Source organism: Orcinus orca, chromosome 1, assembly GCF_937001465.1.
Source record: "Orcinus orca chromosome 1, mOrcOrc1.1, whole genome shotgun sequence".
Lineage (NCBI taxonomy): Eukaryota > Metazoa > Chordata > Mammalia > Artiodactyla > Delphinidae > Orcinus > Orcinus orca.
The window spans coordinates 100,506,540-100,529,188 of record NC_064559.1 but is presented as its reverse complement, the minus strand read 5'-3'; the positions used below and the strand labels follow the sequence as shown (position 1 = coordinate 100,529,188).

Below are 22,649 nucleotides of genomic sequence, written 5' to 3'. Positions count from 1 at the left end.
TTTAAACTTTAGGATGTTGGAGCCAAAGAACTGTTCTTTCGATTGTTTGCTATTTCAAGTTCAAGGCTATATTAAGGGGACAGCCAGCTCCCTTTCTGGGCAGAGAAGCAAGGCAGTTAGGAGAAGGGACAGTTTGCTGGGACAGTCCCGCACGAGGGCCTCCTGAACGCATACTCTATCAGTTCTTGTTATCAAAAACCGTTCATAGCTACTCTCCCTACATTTTTGTCTCCTTGTCACTGAGCATCCTTCAGGCATGGAATCCTGGATACAGTCAGAGGCCCCAGAGATCATCTGATCCAATCTGCCTACTTTACAGATGACAAAACTCGGGTTGAGAGAGAAGTAGCTCATCCAAGCTCACACGGTGACTGGTACCCCAGACAGACCAGGCCACAGGTCCCTCGCACTTTGTAAAGGGGGCAGAGACTTGCTAGGTAGAAGCGCCTTGGATGGGGCAGGCTCTCGGGCTGTTTTTCTCAACACTGTCATTCATTTAGCTGCCCATGTTGGACAGTGATCTCTTGTACCCCTGAATTACAGCAGAAGCTTCCTGAGAAGCTTCCTCAGCCCCCCCTCACTTCCCAAGGTGCGGACGGTGTGTGGTTTCCAAGGTAACACACAGCGTGGTGGATTCAGCCTTCCAGCGCCACCTCATCCGGCACCAGCAGGGGAGGAGGAGTGGGAAGGGAGGTGACACCACCTCCCCATTTACAAACACTGATTCCTCCCGAAACCAGTTTCCCCTCTGTCCCACTGCCAGGGTTCAGGGCAGAGGACACCACTGACATCCTGGAGTCCTGGAGCTGAGGAAGCTTCTGGAGGACTTGGCAAGAGGCAATTGCCCGGAAGTCAATGGAGCCGCAGGCAGCTGACTCCGGAAGTCTGGGACCGGCCCTCCCGGCTGGGGCAAGTCTTAACATGCCCAGGGCAACAGTTTTCACACCTGTTAACAGACACAGCACATGCCCTGTCAAGAAGCATGACACAGGATGACATTTCCAACTGACAAAACAGAAAGTCAACACAGGCAGCTGAGAAACAGCCTTGCTGCTCCCCCAGGCACGCCAGCCCCGTGGGCTCTGGGGCCCGGAGAAAGCAGCGGGAGGCCATCGCCCCTAGGCAAGGGGCAACGTGGCAGGAAAGCCCTCTCTGGGGCAGAAAGGGTTAAAGCCAAGTGTTCAAATATTTAGCAAATAAAACCAAAATGTCACATGGAGACTGCCAGGGCTGACGTGGTAACCATGGCAATCCATGGCCAGCCACAGATCTGAGAGTGAAGAGGCTCTGGGACTGAGGCCTGGGACAAGAGGAGATGAGAGGATGGTGGGGAGGGTCACAGAGGGCATGGCCAGCCCAGCTCACAGGGGGCAGCCCGCTGAGACCCTTGACCCCTCACGATGCACAAGCCAGAGCTGTGGACTTCAGGCCAGTCTCTCAGTCTTACAGAGACTCAGTTTTCTCTTCTATGGAGCAAGGGGAATAAATCGGCCTGTCCGCCCCTCAGGCTTGTTGTTCATTCATCTGGTAACACTTATTGAATCCCTGCTATGTGCTGGGTGCTCTTGGCTGTGGGACAGAGCAGTGAATCCAAGTCAGCCTCCACCACCATGGACATACGGCCGGAGCGGGTGCAGGTGAGATACAGTGTCAGAGCCCATGTCCAGCCAAGTCCTAGAAGGGGCACCTTGCCCTGGGAGTGGGGGCAGCCAGAAGGGTTCCTAGAGGAGGAAGCATCTGTGCTGAACCCTAAAAGTCAAAGAGGTGAAGTCAGGCAGGCAAGAGGTCTGACAAGACATGTGAAAACACTCCAAAAACTACAAAGCACTAGACAAGATGAGGTGACACCGTCATCACCGACGTGGTTGCTAACGCGTCATCCTCTCAGCTTTCTGTCTTTGGAGGGTAGTCTGACAAGGACTCATGGCCTTTGGACTGAGCAGCTACTCACCCCCTCTTTCCTCCTTTCTCTCCAGCTGTACAGGTGCAGGTGGGCCGGTGGGAGGGCAGGCGGCGTCCTCAGCTGATGCACGGTGGCCTAGCCAGGCCCTGTCCCCTGGACACACCTCCATTTCCAATTTCCCTCGTGTGCTGCCATCTGTCTAGGGAGTGTTCATTAGCGTGGAGTAGGAGATGGCCATGAGCTCAGCAGAGGAGGCCACCATCCAGAACTGTCCTGTCAAGCCCTGTGGTCCTGGAGCCACCCTGGGGGCCTAGAGTTCCCTCCTCCTCTCTGTGCAGCACACCTGGGTTAAGGAGCTCATGTCCTCAGACCTAGCAGGCTGAGAGGGCCATCTGGAGGTCTTGGGATCTCAGGGGTCCCCAATCTGCTCAACTCTAAAGGAGTCCCTTGGCCACTGGCCCATCTGTGAGCCCAGTGAAGGCGATTCAAATCCATCAGCCAACCAGCCAGGGACAACCTCAGGAAATATCTATCGGGGGCCTGCAAGGACAGAGATCCCAGCCCCACCAGGGTGAGGCAGCTGCCATCTCCCCCGGAGGACAGACACACCTTCCCTTCTCTTCTCTCTCATGCCCCCGAAATGCTCCAGGCCAGTTTCATCCCAAACATACACAAGGCCTCTGCTCCCAGTGAATACATGGCTGGGTTAGAGCCTCTTCTCTCCATGAGAGTTGCCTGGCCCACTGTGACCACACGGTATTTCACACACACCTCATACCTGGGGCTTATCAGCCTGGGTCACAGTGGATCAAGGTCTAGGACAAGCAGCTTCCAAAGGTAGGGACTGGGTCTGAATTATTTCTGGATTCTCAATGCCTGACACATAGTAGTCCTTACCTTACAGATAAGTTCAGGATATGGCTTGAGCTCACTTTCTTCTATAGGGAGAAGGGAAAGTGAGAGCACAGAGCAAGGCTCAGCCTGAACCATCGAGTCCACTCCCTGATGGGAAGACGCCCCTGACTCATTTAGCAGTGGGCCCCCAAGGCATCTGGACCAGTGACACCTCCTGCATTCCAGATGCCCCTGTTCCTGTGACAGCAGGTTATACATACCCAGGAGGATGCTCCAACCTATGGGACCATCATGCCATGGCATGTGAGCCTTTTCGCAGTGTGAGCTGTCTCTTGAATATAATTTATGTCCTACAATTTGAAGTAATTTCCCTGTCAGCTGAGAACTCTATTGCTATTTAATAAAAATATCCACTTTTACACATCTAATAACTTAAAAGTCTCCCCTTTTATTGTTCTCCTATGTTTCAAATTCATGAGGTTGAAGACCTATATTTTGTCACTATAGTTATATTTCTGCCAGATTTGAAGTGGACTAGAAGCCTCTGGAGGCCCACACCAGATCTTGATCTGATTGATGCTTTCTACTTTGAATATGGCCAAAAATCACAGACTGAAATTAATGATCTATAAGTTCCCATCCACACACTGGATGATGGGAAATCTGCCACTGCCTATGTCCTATCCTAGGTTCACAGCAGTCCCTCCATTTTAATTAGACAAACATTAATTGAGCCATGCTGTGTGCCAGGCACAGTCCTGCAGCTTCCTGCCCCTGTAGCTTCATTAAGGACACCAAGGCTCGCTCCCCCTCCCCATCCCCCCATCATGTCCCCCAGGCTCTGAGCCAGGGCACTTCCTCCCTGGGGCACTTCATCCCTTCCCCTCCTGTGTGCTCCTGGACAAGAACCTGGCCCCTGGTTATTTCCTCTCGCTCTCAATTGGCTTCTTCCTGACAGCTGCGAGACATATGCAGTCTCTCCAGGCTACACAAGCAGACCAACATCCCTCCCTCAGCACTGTGTCCTCTCCAGCTGCCACTCTGCCTTCCCTCGATTCACAGCCAAACTTCTTAGAAGACTGGCCAGTATTCAGTGTCTCCATGTTCCTCACCTCCTACTTGGTCCTCCCTTCCCCTTCCACTGCCCTGTGACTGTCACTCCCAGTGACTGTGCTGAGGAAGGACACAATGACCTTCCCACAGCCTGGTGCAAAGGACCAGTGGGGTTCCCAACTCCTTGACCCCCCTGTGGCATAACCGACACGTCCTTCTCTGTCCCGGCTTTGTGACTCCCTCCCTTTGGGGTCTCCTCTGACCTCCCTGACTTCTCCCTCTGGGAGAAGTCTGATGCCCTCTGATGTCCCTCTGGGGACCTGTCCCATGCCTCCTCTCATCCCACTGCTCCCTGCTCATCTAGGCCTATCCTCTGTATCACTATCCTGGAGGCGGCTGGATGCCCAGCCCCCAAACCTCAACTTCCAAAACTAACCTGGTCATCATTCCCCACCTCAGCCTCCTTCTGCGGTTTCAACTCTAATGAATGGCACTCCCAGCCACTGAGTTACCCTAGCAACTGCTGGACCCCTCCTTTCCCCACAGACAGTACCTCTAACCTAATAACTGACCAAGTCTGGTCAATTCCACTTGTTCAACATCTCTTATGCACAGTCTCTCCTGCCCTGGCTCTTGTCTTACCCTGATTCAGGGTGTCACCATCCCTCATCTCGACCATGGAAACATGCTTCCAATTAGTCTTCCTGCCTCTGAAATTGGCCCTTGCAACATTTGCCATGCTGCAGCTAAAATGCAGATCTGATCATCTCTCTCCCCTGCCTGAACTCCTTCCATGGTTCTCCCTGCTGCCCACAGGACAGTTCCAAAACTCTTCAGCAAGGCAGATGAGTTCCTGCTGGTCCTGCCGTGCTCCAGAGTAGACCGGCCCCACTGCCCAGGACCTTGTCCTGGAGGCGTTCTGAATGCACTCTGCAGTTTCTCATCTCAGGGCCTCTGTTCCTTTTGAGACTTCTGCCTGGGATATCCTTTCCATGCTGTCAGCCCGGCAAATACATCCTCATTGAAGCTGAGGTGTTTTGCATGTATTATCTAATTTGATCTGCACAACAACGCTGTGGTGGGTACTATTATTAGTCCCATTTTGCAGAAAGGAGATAGACTAAGAGGCATTCAGTAACTTGCTAAAGGCTACCATACATACTACAATGTGACAAAGAACATGATTTGAACCCAAGCTGGGCTACTCTAAAATCTGTGTTCTCAGCCTCCTTCTGTCCTGCCTTCCAGGATGGCACTAAAGACATTAGAGCCATGGATTCACTCAACACTGGCAACCCCTTGGAGAAGCAAAAGTGATTTCAGGGTTTCCAGCACAGAGTACTGGGCCCCTGTCCCAGGCTCTGCACAGAGTAGACCCTCGTTAAGTACACAATGAATGAATGAATGCACTAGATGGGTAAGAAGGGTAGAGGAGGGAGGATATTGGGGGAGCAATAAAGTGTTCAGTGTCTCACTGGTCAGAATGGCCATCATCAAAAAGTCTACAAATAATACATGCTGGAGAAGGTGTGGAGAAAAGGGAACCCTCCCACACTGTTGGTGGGAATGTAAATTGGTGCAGCCACTACAGAAAACAGAATGGAGCTTCCTTAAAAAACCAGAAGTAGAGTTGCCATATGATCCAGAAATTCCACTCCTGGGCAGATATCCAGACAAGATGAAAACTCTAACTCAAAAAGATACATGCACCCCAATATTCACAGTGGCACTATTTACAATAGCCAAAACATGGAAGCAACCTAAGTGTCCATCAACAGATGAATGGATAAAGAAGATATTATATAGACACACAATGGAATACTAGTCAGCCATAAAAAAGAATGAAGTAATGCCATTTGCCACAACATGGATGGCCCTAGAGATTACCATACTAAGTGAAGTAAGTCAGAGAAAGACAAATATCATATATCACTTATAGGTGGAATCTAAAATATAATACAAATGAACATATTTACAAAACAGAAACAGACTCGCAGACATAGAAAACAAACTTATGGTTACCAAAGGGGGAATAAATTAGGAGTTTGAGATTAACAGATATATACCACTACATATAAACTGTATAAACTGTAAGGGCCTACTTTATAGCTATACAGGGAAATATATTCAATATCCTGTAATAAACCATAATGGAAAAGAATCTAAATATATATATATAACTGAATCACTTTGCTGTACATCTAAAACTAATACAACGTTGTAAATCAACTATACTTCAATAGAAAGAAAGAAAAGAAACAGAGAGAAAAGAGAAGAAACAAAGGGAGACAGAAAGAGGAAGGAAGGAAGGAAGGGAGAAAGGAAGGGAAGGAGGGAGTTACATGTTGAGCTAGGGCTGTGCTGATGGCCCCTAAAACGTGAGTCTGCAGCCTGGGGAGAGGAGGTTTGCACTGGTGATCTGTGATCACCAAACCACAGGAATAAATGGACTCTCCAAGGGAGAGTGCAGTTTTCAAAGTTTTGATAAATAACACAACAAACAATGCATTTTGCTTTTCATTTCTTTCCAGGACACGCTAGCCTGAGGAGAACAGATGCCCGGGCCTTTGAAGGCTCCGTGCTCCAAGATGCCAAGAGAAGAGGAGACCAAGGAGACACGGGGCAGCCATCCTCAAACGACAGGGGCTGCCTCGTGGGAAACACAGGCACCTCTTTTCCCTACTCCAGAAGAGAGGCGGGCTGAGTGGAATTTTCAGAGAGGCCCGTTTCCTCTCAGTGGAAGGGCAGACTTCCTAGAACTCACACTGCCCAGCCAGGGAGAGCCTCCCTCAAGAGGCAGTGAGTCCCGGTGACAGGCCAGCCCACAGAGGCTGGAGGGGCCTCCTGCACTGGCGAGGGGTGCGCCCCCTCCTGTCACCTCTGAGGACCTACCGAGCCTCAGGTGCATGACTTGAAGCCAGAGTTTGGTTGAGAGGTTCCCAATAATGTTTCAGAGTCTTCTTTCTCAAAAACACAAGTTGTCCAAACTAATAACAAATACGAACACTATTCTAGAAGGTACGCCTAGCCTCCTGTGTGTGCTGGGCCAGGGCCAGGGCCAGGGGCCTGGATGTGAGCGACTGGGGCAGGGCTGGGGGGAGGTGGAAACATGGTCATCTGGTTCCTGCTAAAATTTAGCCAAGTGACCAGTAACTGGTGTTGATGAGGAAGTGACAAGCATATCCTTAACACAGGCCCCTGACTTCACCCCACGGAGGAGAGGAGCCATACGCTCACCCTGCCCTACTTCCCAACAGATAAGCAGCAGCTGGCCTTTCCCTACTGAAGAGGCTTTCCAAACGTCCCCTCTGCATCAGCACCGGCCATCACGCTTGGGATAAGCCTCCCCCCACTCTCAGGAAGCAGGTCCCCCAGCCGGCGGGCACCAACCTCAATCAGAGAATTACAGAATCGGGAGGGGAGGGGGGCGGGACGGGTGCTTAGGGTCCCCAATGAACAGATGTGGAAACTTGAGGCCCAAGACCACAGAGCTGAGTCATGGTCTAAAAGGCTTTGGAAACCAGATAGCTTGAATCCAGCACTCTTTCATTCAAAATATGCCCTGCAGACACCTGCTCTCTGTCAGACACCGTGGGTCCCTGGAAATACAAAGATTAACAGCGGGTTTCCCTGGTGGCGCAGTGGTTGAGAGTCCGCCTGCCGACGCAGGGGACGCGGGTTCGTGCTCCGATCCGGGAGGATCCCAAATGCCGCAGAGTGACTGGGCCCGTGAGCCATGGCCGCTGAGCCTGCGTGTCCGGAGCTTGTGCTCCGTGGCGGGAGAGGCCATGGCAGTGAGAGGCCCACGTACGGCAAAAAAAAAAAAAAAAAAAGATTAACAGCATCATTGTCCCTGAGGGTGGGGAAAAGGATACAGAACAGAAAATCACAATATGGTCAGGTGAGTGCGTACAAGGGTCCTGCTGACTGTCTGGGCCCAAACCGTTCCCATTTCCCTCTGGCAGGAGAAGGTCCCACTAGACCTTTCCAGAAGAAAGAACTTCACTGGACAGGTAAGAGGCACAGAGGGAGCCAGGTTCTGGTGACTCCCCACGTGACAGTGGGCCAGGGAGGATAAAGGGCTGGGCGGCGGGAGCTGAGTGCAGGAAGGGCCGGGCTAGAGCAGGGAGGAAGTCCAACCACCCGCCAGTACCGGGCAGTTGTGACAGTGACCATCTGGTGGGCACAGCTTGTACCTGGACGAGGTCCAGCTGGAAGCAGTGGGACAGAGATCACAGGAAAGAGACCAGTTTCCATTTCATAAAGGCCCACTCTGCACTGTCAACTGTTACCCCCCTGCTTATGAGTTGGGTGATATGACTTCCATACTTCAGATGCGGAAACCGATGCGGCCCAGAGAAGTTGTTATTGGCTCAAGGTCATTCAGGCTGAAGTGTCTGAGCCAGGATTTAATGCCACTGACTTCACTTTGTTTCTCCAAACTGTGAGTGTCAGGCCAAGACAAGTGACTGAAAAGCATCCTCTGCTGCCCATAATTAGGCTGAAGCAGAGACTGGCTATGAGCTGAGGATGGACAAAATGTGCCCAGTGAGGTGCTAGCCTATCAGCATCACGGCCCTGCCACCAGGCCAGAACTGAGGTCACAACTGCAGTTGGGTGGGATCAGGTCTGAGAGCCAAGGCTGCAAGCCCTAGAGGGAGGTGGGGCAGGACCCCAAGAGAATCAGAGGGAGGGATGCCTGGCTCTTCCCATCCCAATGCCTGGAGTGGAAAGCAGCAGCAGTCAGGTTGCGTGGAACCGTCGTGCGGGTGTGAGGCTGAGATCAGCTCCTCTCCCCTCCCTCAAGCCTGGATCACAGATGAGTTCATGACTCTGCCTTTTTCTCTGGCCTGTGCAACCCCTCTGCACAGGTCAAGGTGATACACAGTAGTATAGACGCCCTCGAGATGAGGGTTCAGGGGCTCAGAGAAGTTGAGGAGATACATGGGTCCCACAGCTGGTTTGGGGTGGGGTGAACCCAGCCTGGAGCCCCGACTCTGACTCATGGTCCTGTCTCTGATCCTGGCCCGTTCCTCCTGCCTGTACTCCTGGTTCCTTTCTGGGGTTGACTGGACCACGGTCTGGGTTAAAGCCCACCTGCGTTGCCCAGGTCAGACCCCACGAAGGAAGCTGCTTGGTGGTGTCTGGGACTCTCAGCCTCCCCACACCTGTGACCCCCCCAGAGATTAAAGAGTCCCCACCTTCTAGATTAGTGTCCTCTGGTTATCAACAGAGTGGAGGTAAGGTGGCCTGGAGCCAGGGCTCCCACGCCCAGGCCAGCCGCAGAGGTCCCTGACACCCAGCGGCAAAGCAGAGCCCCTCCAGGAGCAGGAGACACTGGCCCATCTCTGCCTGTGCAGCCGCTCAGCCCAGAAACGCTGAGTGACAAAAGCGATGAGATTTGAAGTGTTTTACAGTTTACAGAGCTCTCTCATACACTCCCCATTCATCCTCACAACGACCCATAAATGGCAGAATAAAACCCCCATGTTCCAGACGAGGAAAAGTTCACATGTTCCAGTCCAGAAAGGTCTCAGGGCTGGCCAAAGACACGCTGTAAGAAGAGGTCATGGGCGAGACTCGGCCCCAGCTTTTCTGACTCTGAGTTCTGGTCTTTGTCAATTTCTTGCCTGCTGCCCAGATGTGGATCTATCTGTGCTCCTCCAGCCAAATGACAGGAGTTATATTTAGATGCGTATGCATGTGAGAAAAAACATCTGGATACTTTAGAACTACCCAGGGCCCCAGCAGAGCAGGTCAGCCTGAAGGGCCCAGTGAGAGGGAGACCCACTGTCATGAGAAGATGCTACAGATATGCTCACTCCTGCCTGCCCTTCCCAGCCCAGGTCGAACCATCCTCCCTACATCGGCCAAACTGGAGTGCACCCCAGAGGTTAAGCCAATACCTCTCTGGGTGCCAAGTGACTCCTGGACAGCAAGAAACAGAGGCCCCTTCAACTCCAGCAGATTCTATTCTATCTAGAAAATGTCTCCTCCCTGGCAGAGTCCAGTGGGAGCAAAGTCTACACCAGTCAGAAATACAGATTGCCGGTGGTGTCTGGTGCAGTGTCTGTGTGTGTGTGTGTGTGTGTGTGTGCATGCAGGGGCACAGCAGGCAGGTCTGTTTCACTTGGGGGACTCAGTGGCTCAAGTTCAGAAAGGATCCAGCAAGAGATAGAAAGGGCAAAGCAAGTCTCACCGTAGAATGGTGCAGAATGAAAATTCTAAGCAGGACTGCCCCCCAACTCATGAAGTCGTGTTTGCCTCTGGGATCCCCACTTGAAGATAATGTCACAGTTGTTCTAAAGCCACAGGGCAGCCTCACAATTCCCTCTCCCACGAGGGTCCAAACCAAAAGAGAAGATCCACAATCTCAGATACCTTTTGCTGAAATCCCCCAAGTAGCTACTGAAAGGGTAGGTTTGGGAGGGGGGACGGGCTCAGCCTGGAGCAAAGGAATAGCCCCTGCATGAAGGGGTGTGGGCGAGGGCACCTACCTGGACTTCACGTGTGTGATAGGCGATGATCAAACCCAAAAGGATGATGGTGGACAGACTGATAAGGCATTTCAGGGCCAATGAAAACATGGAATCCTGCAGGAGAAAGGGAAAGAGAGGATTAGGGAAATCCGGGATGGAGCATCTCATTTTACTCTGAGGCTGTGTTAAGGGGTGGGGGTGAGGGGCAGTGAAGGCAAAGGAAAGACTGTCACCAGCGCCTCCTGGGAGCGGGATACAGCACAAAGGTAGCCTGAGCTCCGAAAGTACCTTGGGCTGGGCCCTGGGCCGGCTCCGTCTCAGCAGCTGCCCTCTGAGCCTCTGTGTTCTAGGGTTAAATCTTATTTGCATTCCTGCAATGAACCCTGCTTGGGCGTGATGTATTCTGTTTGTTATACATGCCTAGATTCAGTTTGCTGATGTGTTGTTTAGAATATTTGCCTCCATGCTCAGAAGTCACATGAACATAATTCTTTTCGATGCTGCTGTTATATGGTTTGGGCATCAATACTGTGCCAGCTTGAGCCTCTCTTTTCTCTTAACAAACCTGAACCAGAGGATTCCGAGGTCCCTTCCATCTCTGACAATGCAGAGTTCTTTCAGGAATGAATGAGAATGTCCTGGCAGCAGCTCTCATCTCCCGTTTTAGGGCCAAGGGCGGGGAGGGAAGCGAGGGTGGCAGAGGAGCTACTGGAAAGAGAAGGGGGCCGAGCACAGGAGCAGAGAGGGGTCCTGGGCAGGAGAAGGGCCCTGAGGGTCCCTCCAGCTGAGGCTGGGGGAAACAGGGTGGGCCACTTGCCTTCACTGCAGTCCTCCAGCCCCAGGGCAGCTTAGGGGACCCACGTGGTTAGCAGCAAGAGCTCTGGGACCAGCCAACAGAATCCAAACCCTGACGTAGCCACTTACTAGCCACGTAACCTCAGGCTGCTCACTCCATCTCTCTGTGCTCAATTGCCTCAGACATCAGATGGGGACATCAGTACCTACGTCTCAGGGCTGCTGTGAAGGATAAAGGCATTTGTCTATGTAAAGTGCCTAGCCCAGTGCCAGGCCCTGTGAGGGCTGGCTACTATCATCTACCTCACCTCCTCTACAGGGCTGGTGCCTCCTGGGCATTTGGAAGCCAGGGAGTAGAGGCAGCTCCCAGTCCCAAAGGAAGGCAGGAACACAGCCCTGAGCAAAGGTAGCAGAAAGCCAGGCAGTACTTCCAAGCACTGTGTTGTGGCCTCACGTATCCTGAGAGAGGCACGCCACATGAGAAACAGCCCCCATGCTCCAGAATCATAACATGCCTGATGTCTGCAAAGCACCTTACAGTTTACAAGGTGGTTTCACATCTTGTTCTCATCCATCCTTGAGACAGCCCTTGGCCTCTGGCCCAGCTTTATAGATATTACAGGCAGAGGCTCAGAGAGGTGAGTGGCTCATGCCAGAGTTCAAAGCCAAGACCTCTGACTCTCAGCCTGACTCCCAGCCCAGAGCACTGCCCGCACCCTTCAGGCCCACTCTCAATGGGAAACAGTAAAAATGTGAGAAGTGCCCATTTACACAGACCCAAATGACTACATAAGACGATAATGGAAGGTGTTTCGAAGGTGAGACATGATTAATTACCACATGAAACCTACAATAGAGCTAGGGAGGGAGACATCACGGTCCAAGAAAGCAAGCTTTCAGAGACAGAGGGAGAGGTGGCTGAGATCTCCAGCGTTGGGGGGAGGGGGTGTCCAATATGGCAGCCACTTAGAGTCAGTGGAGGGCTTGGACTTAAACCCAGGACTCCCAGATGCCCAAGTCCCTGTTCTCAACCACCCTCTGCAGGCTGAGATGGAAAGAAAGCAGCTCTCCCTGGTGTCTGCCAATCTACCATTCATTTATTTGATATAGTTTTGGGGCCCACTCTGCGCCAGACACAAGCTAGTGCTGGGGACCCAAGGGAGAACTAGTGAAGAAGCTCATTCATTCTTTCTTTCTTTCATGACGATTTCAACAACTTCCCATTTCTTGAGCACCTGCTAGATGTCCAACAGTGTGCTGGATACTGCAGGATATTTATAGAGGGGCCCTGCCCACCACAAGTTTCCAATCTGGCTTATACACAAACCCCAGCTTTCTACACTGTACAGGATCATCCAGCTGTGGGGAAAATTCTCCATTCTGCCCTGCCCAGAGACAACAGTCTAAGCATAATCCACTTTTCATTTAGCCTCTTGCATGTTCTACACTTAATGAAGAGCAGCCTGCAATCATTTACTCAGTGCACATGCACAGAGGTGCCTTGGGGGGTATTCTGCTGCTCCAGTTAAGGGCCCAAAGGAAAACAGAACACAGTTCCAGCCCTCAGGAAGGTTCCACTCTTCGAAAGCACTATTGGATGCCTGAAACACCACCCAAAGCGCAAGACCGACTGGGGCTGAAGAGAGCAGGTGGTGAATTCAGGGACACTCAGATACTTTTAGGACAAGACTACCTCCCTATAGGAATCAACTGGGGACAGATCATGATGTTTTTGAGCCAGAAATGACCATAACTTTCTTCTCAAAGGGGTCTGACATCTGGGGAGCATCATGCCTCCCCAGGGAAGGATTTGGGATCAGCTGCACATTTCAAACTTTAATTTGTTTCTTTTGGCAGAAAGTAACTGAAATCAGAATCCAAGTCTATTTCCAACATTTTTAGAGGAAGAGGTGAAGGGAAAGGGGCCAGATGCTGTCTCTTCTCCTTTGAGCTTCTTCCTTTTGTTCTAAAACTCAAAGCGTTTACATAAGAGTCAACTCCACCTGCTTCTTCGTTTTGGTCAGTGAAATCTCATCGGCCAGTCCCAGCCCCATAGGGAGATTGCGTGTGCACTGGATCAGTGGGAATGCTCATTACTTCACAGATTTCCTTGCATTCTCTATCAATCACATGTCAATAAAAATTAAACCATCAACCATTTTTAATAGCAGGAAAATACGTCAAAGAAGTCTGGCTGGATTAGAAATGTTTTCTATTTGTTAAAATGTTGAATTATCATCTTTTCTTTTCTGTCTGAACTCCAGTGAAGCTTGAAATTGATATGGTTCTTTGGGTGATGGCAGCAACTCAGGGCTGGCTAATTAGCTGCCACACACCACATGTGTGTATGTACACACACCTGCTCAGCCCCCACTCACTGCTATCTAAGGGCCAAAGGGACTCATAGGGCTGGAAGGGAGTCCTGTGGTCAACTGGTCAACACTTCTCTCCTGCAACTCAGAATTTTTCAATAGAGTAATATCCTTCATACACAGGAATGCTTAAGAATTATATCCCAACAGATGACAGTTGTTTTTTTAAAGCCATTTATTCCTAAATGTCCCAAAATATTAGAGTGGGTAGGTAAATTGGAGAATAGCCAGTGATGGAACACTATGTTGCCACTTAAAGCCACTTCTGCAGAGAATATTTGAAGATATCAGGAAAGGATCATGATATAATATCAAGTCAAAAACCCAGACCCCAAAACTGTAAATATGGTATATTTCCAATTATTTTTTAATTTTTTACTTTTTTAATGTAAAAAAAGACTGCAAATATATAGTGTCATTCTATAAAGTGTCAGGGTACTCAGTTGTATTACCTCTGATGATCTGAGTACAACAGGTGCTTAATAAGTGCTTCTTGAAACTACTTAATAATAGTACTTTTATTTTTACCTAACATTTATTAAGTACTGACTACATACCAGGTCCCAGACTATGCCTTCTATACAGATTACTTCGCATTCTCACCCTACAGATGAGGTCATAATGTCTCCATTTTACTGGTTAAAAAACAAAACAAAACAAAACAAAACTGAGGGTCATAGAGACAAAGTGACTTTTCCAAGGTCATACAGCTAGCCCAGACTTTAGCTATATATCAGATTTTTCTATATACCACGCTTCCCCCCTGCCTTCAAAACGAACTAGGCTCCCGTGTGAGATAGTGAGTTCCTGTCACCTTCGTAGAGGCTGGCTACAGCCATCAGGGGTGCTGTAGAGGAGATTCCTAGCAGGGAAGGAGGGTGCACCACATTTCTGCAAGATGCCCCTATCCACGTGGTCCTGTTCTGTTCCAAGCCATGAGCCAGCCCTTCACAGATCTGTGACTTGTTGACGACAACAACCCGTTATAAAGCACTACTGTAGGGGCCTACCATGCAAGGTGGACATCGTCAACCCACTCTTACAGAGAAGGAAACTGAGGCGCCAAGAAGTTACCTAATTTGTCCAAGGACATGGCCAACAAATGGCCAAGTCAGGACTGAAGAAGCCAGGATTTACTCCAGATCATCTACTTCCAGGTTCTGTGCCCTGCCTGTGCACCAACACCCCACCTGCCCGGCTGGTCAGGCCTTTCCAGCCTCCAATTTCTTCAGTGAGGCTTCTCAGAACTGCTCTAGCCCTTCCTCCCCGAGGCTGTGCAGACCGTGATGGAGTGTGTTCCCAGCTTCTGAGCCAGCCATATAAATTGCTCTCCCGGCCGCCCTGTAGCTTCCAAAGACAAGCCAGAATTGTAATGACTATGGTAGATTTTCCAGAGACTTTGAAGTTCTAAATGTATTATATTGTTTGGAACATTTGAAAATAACAGAAAACCATGCAGGCAGAGTCCTAGAGGGGCATTGAACAGAAGTTAAATACCAGGTAGAGATGTGCAGGTGCCTTCCCCAAAGTGTGTGTGTGTGTGTGTGTGTGTGTGTGTGTGTGTGCGCGCACGTGTGTGTGTGTGTGTGTGTGTGCACGTGTGTGCGTGTGTGTGTGTGCGTGTGTGTACATATGTGATCCATTCATGATCTTTGTCACTGGCTGGAACCCCCAAAGGGGAAGAGGTAATATCATCTAAAATCTGTATCTACTGAATTAAGATTTACGTTTTGTGCATTCGACTTGGGAAATAATTGATTTAGAAATCTTTTCAGTTTAATAAGGTCAACTTTTCCTTCAATTTCATGGAGAGGCTCCAAAATTGATTGACATTCAGCATCAGCTTAGTACTGTGGCTCTGTAATGGTTGTCCTAATTAGACACTCTTGCTAATTAACGCTATGCAAATTAAAACCAGCCCCTTATCCACTGGCCAGGAAGACTGCATTCGTGATTGCTGTTCTCTGCGGAGACGGAGCTTCTTTCCTCAACCTGGTGCTTTCATACCAGCACCAAGCCCCTGCCTTCCTCCTTCCTCTGCTCTCATCCTGCCTCTTTCTCATAATCTCTCATTCTCATCCACTCTCCACACCTTTCACCCTCATGCTCATCTCTTAGCTCAGGCTCATGGTCCCAGGTTGAGCTGCCTGATTTAAGCTGCCTGGCTCTTCCTGGCATTCTCAGAGTGACTGCCCAGCCTGGTTCCTACCAGAAGTCAGCTACCAGAATCCTATTTTGGTCACTCATGGTCCAGAATGGAATCACTCAGACCCTCTGCGTCCTTGGATGTCCAACTTGCAAACAGGGGAAACAGGCAAAGCTGTCACGATGGGGTGGGAGGGTGGACCCTGGGGGCTTCAAAGGGCACCTGGATCTCCGACAGGCCTGAGGAGGGAGAAGTTCCAAGAAGCCAGGGTGCTTCATAACTAAGAGGTCTCTGGAGCTGGGCCCTGGGCTTGCCATCAGAGGGCCCAGAGGGTCTGGGCCTCCTCCACGGTAAATGCCTGGCTTTGGACAAGCTGCTTCACTCTTCTAGGCCTCAATACCCCCAGTAAAATGAGACTCTTGGACCAAATAGCCCCTGAAGCCTAATGGCCGATGGCACTGGGCGCACACTGGCCATGACACATACACAGGTCATAGGGACACTCCCAATATTTCTTTCTTTTTTTCTCCTTTTCTCAGGCATTTCTATACATGATAAAATTGTGAGTGTGAAATAGTCAGCAACAAAACTCACTCATGCCAACTTCTCCTCAAATAGAACGAGATAGCTAACAAAGAAAATTACCATTTTCTCTTTCTAAATAACATGGGATTTGGAACCAAAAGGCCAGAATTCAAGTCATATCTTTGCTGCTCACTAGCTATGTGACACTGGACCTGTCACTTAAACTCTCTGGGCCTCTGTTTCCTTCTCTGCAAGCCAGATGTAACAGGACCAACTCTCACAGATACTGGAGGATAAAGTAAAATAATGCATATGAAAAAACTCATTCTTTTTTCACACACAAAAGAGCTCACATTCTCTTGTAGCCAAACGCCCTTTCTCTTGCTGCACAGATGTCAGTGCAGGTAAACTCAGCTGGTTCTCAGTCAGGGGCTGCTGAATGCACCTCCAATATCAGCATTTTAGGGTTGCAACAATTTACAAAGATGCTCCCCCAGGCATTTCAGAAAGATAGCTTTGGCGTCCTGCAATGGGCCAAACATTCATTCACTCATCCATTCACACTATAAATATTTACAGAGCACTTAACTATGCCCAGGCCCTGTGCTGGGTACTTGCAAAACGCCAGGGATTCCCCCACTCCATCCACCCCCAGTCCGCTGAGCCTGAATCCCACCTGGCAGACAAAGGGCAGATGAGTAGGGCCTGGAAGAAATGGGCAGGAAGCCCAGGCTGAGAGAAAAGACCTACAAGTAGCTCCTTGAATGACCAGGACCAGAAGAGGCGACCCTAGAGAGGCAGCTGAACCCGAACTGACCCTACATCCTGAACGTGAAGTGAGGAATACAGACTGACCCAAGGCCAAAGGAGCTTCAGAGAGTACCTTCTCCCCAAAGATGCTGTTTGCTAAGGATGCGGGCTCTCTCGGCAGACAAGGAGGGCATGAGACCTTCTTCTGCTCAATGACCACCAGGGCTGAGCATCATCCTGGGTCCTAGAGACCAAGCTCCAGGCACCTTCCACCTTCCTGAGCTCTCTGTGTGGGTGTCTTTACCAGGTCCCAGGGGCTGTCTCTCACCGCCAAGATGGAAACCCCAGAAGGGCAGGATTTCAAATTTGTTTGTCCACTTCTACATCCTGGCACCTCAGACATTGTCCGGCACATAGCAGGTCAATAAGTATCAGTTGAATGCTGAATATTTGAATGAAAGGAACAAAATTTTGAGATGTGTCAAGCAGGTAGACACTTCCTTCCTGAACTCCCAAATACAGCTAAAGGAACATGATAAAAATAACAGCCTACATCTACTGTGCGCTTACCATTGCCAGGCGCTGTTGTAACTGCTTTAGATCCTCGGAACAACCCCATGCGAGGCCCGGGGAGGTTCCGTCACTTGCCCACCATCCCCAAGCAAGGACAGAGTAGAGGTCAGATTCCAACCCAGGCAGAAGTTAGACCCAAAGGTCTGTGCTCTCTCCACCCAGAGAGTCTCATGACACACGGGCTGCCTGTCATCGGAACATCGTCTTCCATGCCCAGTCTTCCTGGGCAGGACTAATCTCCCCATCTCACCCCACTCTCTGATGAGGCCCCAGTCATGTCACCATTAAACCCCGGTCACTTAGTAGCATGACAGACAGTCAGCAGCCTGACGTCAGGGCTGGGGGTCTGCATCGTTGTTGCAAGTGCAGCCCAGACCAGGCCTGGTATGGGGCGGGCAGGCAGGAAATGCTTGTGGAGTGAAGGATGCCAACGGTCTCAAAATGAAACTCATAAAGTCAAGTTGGCCTGGGCCATTTCTCTGTGGCCCTCCACTTTGTCACTCCCAGAGGAGATGGCTGAGGGATATCATGCAGTTAACACAAGGGCATTCGGGTCTGAGTAGAGGGTGGCCTGGTAATGGTTAGTGAAACCAGCACAACGACCAGGACACCAATTAAGAAGACATCATCCTCCCCAGGCCTCGGCCCTCCCGCTGTGCGATGACCCAAGGAGGAAAAAATGGTCATTTGGGAGACCACGCTACCAAAATATCAAGTCAGATGGGTCACCCCTAAGGCCACAAACATAATTCCAATTAAGGAGATGATTTCCTTTACAAGGTCTGAGCAGAGGGGAAATGGCATATCATGAATTCTCTACTGCATGCTTGCTTATAATTTAGTTTCCTGCCCCACTTATAACATTGGCAAAGATTCCATGCAATTCAATCAAAATGTTTTATTATATACTTGCCATGTGCCAGGCACTGTGCTAAGTGTAGGAGGCAGGAATACACATGATGAGGTCTTTCTGAAGGCAGTTTGGGGCTTGCTTCTCCTAAAGTAGCCAAGAGCTGGCCTACTAGGACTCTTCCAACATGAAATAAGCACTTAACAAATGTTTGTTGGGTGAATGAATGTGGAAGGGTCAAACTTTTGAGCTCTATACCAAGGCAGAATGAAACCAGAGGGGGGTTGAGTCTCCTCACCCCATCAGGGAGTATGCAGGTGGGAAGGATGCCCACCAGGCACCAACAGCCCAGGTCATTCTAGAACTGAGGGACCTTGACCCCCAACCCAGAATAATTTAATCAAACCTCTGCAGGTGAGGCCTGGACACTGACATTTAAAAAAATATTTCAGCGATTCAAATGTGCAGGCCAGGGATGAGAAATGCTGCTCTAGGGGCACAAGAAAGAAGTGCAGAAGGCTGGGGCTGACATCATAGCCTTGAGGAGACTCTGTTGAACAGTTAGTCATATGCATAAGCAGTGGAACTCCTTACAGTTAAAAGGAATGTAAAACCCATCTAGTTAAACGGCTCATGACTCTCCTCTGTAAGATTCCTGGCATATAGTCATTCAGTCTCTGCTTGATTACCTCCAGGGACAGGGAACTCACTTCCTATCAAGGCAGCCTATCTCTATGTTGGAAAGGCTCTGACTTTTTCACAGATCTGGCTTCAGCTTTCTCAGGTGCTTAGCCCCCAATAAAGCTAAACAAATGCCTCTGTGAAGCCTCACTCTGATTTTGGCATCATATGTGCCTATGCAAAAGTCCTCAATAAGTGAGCACCTCCCCAAGACAAATACCAATAAAAATATAGACACCAGGCCTGGAGGTCAGCTCATCCCCACCCTTCATTCTACATGAGGACACTGAGGCCCAGTGGGGCTGGCTCGGCCCCTATCAAACACTAGCCTGTGTTGAAGCAAAGCTTAGAACCTGGGTATTGGGTCCCCCAGGCTTATGCTCACGGGGTGGGCATCCCTGCCCACCCTGTCTCCCCTGTTTCTGAAGATATAACAACTCTAAATTTATCTGTTCTCCAAAAGCCTAGATCCCTATCCTGGAAGTCACCTCCAAACCTCTCACGTAGCCACTTTATTTCCTTCTCCAATAAACAATCTGCTCCTGATTACCTTTCATCCTCCTCTGCTTTTGGAATGGAGCGCTCTTGGCCAGTCAGCAATTACATCACTTTTGTGGTGTCAAAAAGCCCATACGGCCTTCTCCAGCTTTGATGAATGCACACCTGTCACTATGCATCTCATTCTGAGGGTCCCAGCCCCTGCCATCATCTTGGGAGAAGCACATACTAAAGGTCTCTTGTCCTAGTCGCAACATGCATCCTGGCAACCTGGGGGGTCCTCAGTTACAGAGAACCACTTAATCTTTCTTCACCCCCGAGGTGTGGCAGAGCCCTGCTGGAAGGCTTCTCAGTTTGCCATCACCGTGATGGGTTCTCCTTGCAAATATCCACTGCTACCCTCACCAAGACCATGGTCCCCATATTTCCTCCAACTTGCAGGAACCCCCCTTTTTTAATGTTCTAGAATGTTGGAGACAAATAACTGTGCTTTCTGGATGGCTTGCTTTGAAGTTGTTTTCTTTTCTCTTATTAAAACCTATCTGGTCCCCAAACCAATAAAACAGCAGGAAATCACTTTGCTCTGCAGAAGGCTGTGTGTGAACACTGGGTTCCCAGCTAGAACCGAACCAGCCCAGACAGGGCTTGACCCAGGACTGGGCTTCTCTCTCCCCATCCTGCCCCAGGACATACACCAGACTCCTGGATTCTCTGCAGGAGCTGTGGTCAACCAATTGCAATGAACTGGGTAAATGCATCTTCAGATGGATAGAATCTGAAATAAGAATTCTCACCACCTGACAGCCACAGAGAAGCCTGTGTTGGTTTTAAAGACACAAAGCAAGGCCTACAGACTACCCCCACCCTTCATCTCTCAGCCCCTTCACCCCCCCCCACCCAGTTCTCTTCCCTCTTTTCACCCTCCAGCCCCTGCCTCTCTCCGCACCAGAGGCTGCTGCGGTGGCAGAAGCAACACCATGATCCCACCTACACCTTCCAACCTCATCAGAGGTTTCCACAACCCACTTCTCTGCCTACTCCCAGCCTGGTGTCCAGAGGCAAGACCACTTCCATCCCCACGCAGGGCACAATCAACCCCTGAGCCTGGCAATGTTTGGGCCAAATGAAAATTTTAAGACGCCTAGAAATCACATATGGTGAGAAAAACAACCGCCTGGCAGGCTCCACAGACATCTCTGAAGGCTGGAGCTTCCCGGATCAGGAACAGCCCTGTCCTGTGTTTCCCCTGCCACGTTTCCAGGCTTCCCAGAGCAGCAGCCTGAGGACAGCATCACCCTCCTTCCACTTCCACACCCGCACTCTTGCCAGTAAACGTGAGACAGCAAGTCCTCCAACCCAACGCACAGACTCAGCTGGAAGGGGCCTCCTGGGCCGTCTAGTCCAACTCCCCCACTTTACAGGCAAGGAAATGGGGGCCCAGAGAGGGGCTCTGTCCTAGCCAAGGCCACACAGCAGTAACAGAAAGGGCTAATCTTGCCCTGAGTCTTCTGAGGCCTGGGCCAGTGTTTTTCCCACGTCTCCACTCTGCCTGCCCATCAGTCGCACACTCCTGAAAGGGGCAGCACCCCTGTCTGGTTCCTCTCCCACCCTTCTGCAAGTCCTCAGTTCACGTTTGGGGAATGAACGTTTCTTCTATGGCTCTCAAGGGCAAATCAGGAGAAATAATAGTCACCTAGTCCGGGTCCTCCGTCTTCTTCTTGCCTAAAACTCTAAAAGCTTAAACATAAATAAAGGGAAATGGTCTGGAAAAATAACCAGTTGGCATGGAACAATTGGCATTTCAGAGCTGCATCAGAAGTGGAAATACTGTTTTTCAGAAATTCAGCACAGCCATGAGTTGTTAACTCCTAGCCATTTGGCACAAGCTTTTCGATTGTTTGGATGTGATGGACGATGTTGATAGAAGTGGTGGAGACCAAACACGGCTATTAATAGGCTGAACGTGGCACTTTTATCTCTCTCTCTTTCTCACTCACTAGCTCTGTGGCACCAAACTGTTGCCAACCCGCCTACCTTTGGCTCTGAGGTGCCATCACCTCCAGCAACAGGGCACCACAGGAGCCGTGTTTCCTGCCCATGTCCGAGCAAGTTCGTCCTCGAGCCTAAAAGGCCAGGGCTGCCGGCCAACGTGGGCTGCTCGTGTGTGCAGAGCTTCAAGGGAATCACAATGCCTGAAGCTTCCTTGGGTGCAGTCCCCAACTCGCACAGAGCAAGCAGTAGATTATCACAGTTTAGGGGAGTCAGGAAGCTCTCAATTCCCCCACGTATTTCTCTTATCCACCTCCTCCCTGCAAGAATTTGAGGCAACCCCGATCTCAAGGCTGGAACACATCCGCCCTACTTGGCCCAAGTCAGAACTGTTTCAAGGCAGAAGGATCCCCACAGTTTCCTAAAGGATACTGCTTCTGGAAACTCTCTCCAGATTCAAACTCTACAAGGATTTACTGAGTACCTATGACATGTCAGTCTCTGAGCCCACCCATTTTCATATAGGATCTCACTTAATCCTTACAACAAGGAATTATTGTCCCCACTTGACAAATGAGGAAACTGAGGCACACAGTGATCACACAATTAGCTGAGATCACATGATTAGTAAAGAGAGGAGTCTTCTGATTCCGAGTTCAGGATTGGAGAGGACCCTGGCAAAGGCCCTGTTGGGAAGTGTGCCCTGCACTCTCCATGGGTATGGTCACTTTGCTGCAGCTCTTCTGAAGCCTGAGCTGCTGGGTCTCTCCCTCTGAGCACCACGTGTTTCCCCAGCCCCAGAGCTCCCTGATCCTGGCCAGCTGTCCTCAACCTGCATTGGCTCAGCCACCAGGGAAGCCATGGCAAAGATCAGAGCTGGACTGGTTTGTCTTTAGCACTATTTTTAATATCCATTAAATGACAGTAAAAATCCTTTCTTCCTTCCAGAGTTATTGTAAAGACCAAATCATAACTGTGGAAATGCTCAGCCACCTAGGGATTCCCAGAAGCTCAAAACAGTCTATGCACATGTTGACCATACATATCCAGGTTTGCTCTGGGGAGACCCGCTTATGTCTGCTGTCTCGTATAATTATTAATATGAGTAGCAATTACTAATATCATACTCTCAAAAGTGTCCCCATTTAGACAGTGAATATGTAGAGCGAATCACACGATC

At 50.1% G+C, this 22,649-nt stretch overlaps 1 protein-coding gene across 4 annotated transcripts in view; it reads right to left on the bottom strand.

Moving 5' to 3' along the window:
• KCNN3 (potassium calcium-activated channel subfamily N member 3) overlaps window positions 1-22,649 on the bottom strand; it is a 235,211-nt gene that overhangs the window by 116,861 nt on the left and 95,701 nt on the right. For all 4 annotated transcript variants that reach the window (XM_049697690.1, XM_033414730.2, XM_033414729.2 and 1 more), the window contains one exon: window positions 10,309-10,404. In XM_049697690.1, the coding sequence (XP_049553647.1) occupies window positions 10,309-10,398 (90 nt within the window). In that variant the 5' untranslated portion in view covers window positions 10,399-10,404. The remainder of the gene's footprint in view (window positions 1-10,308; window positions 10,405-22,649) is intronic.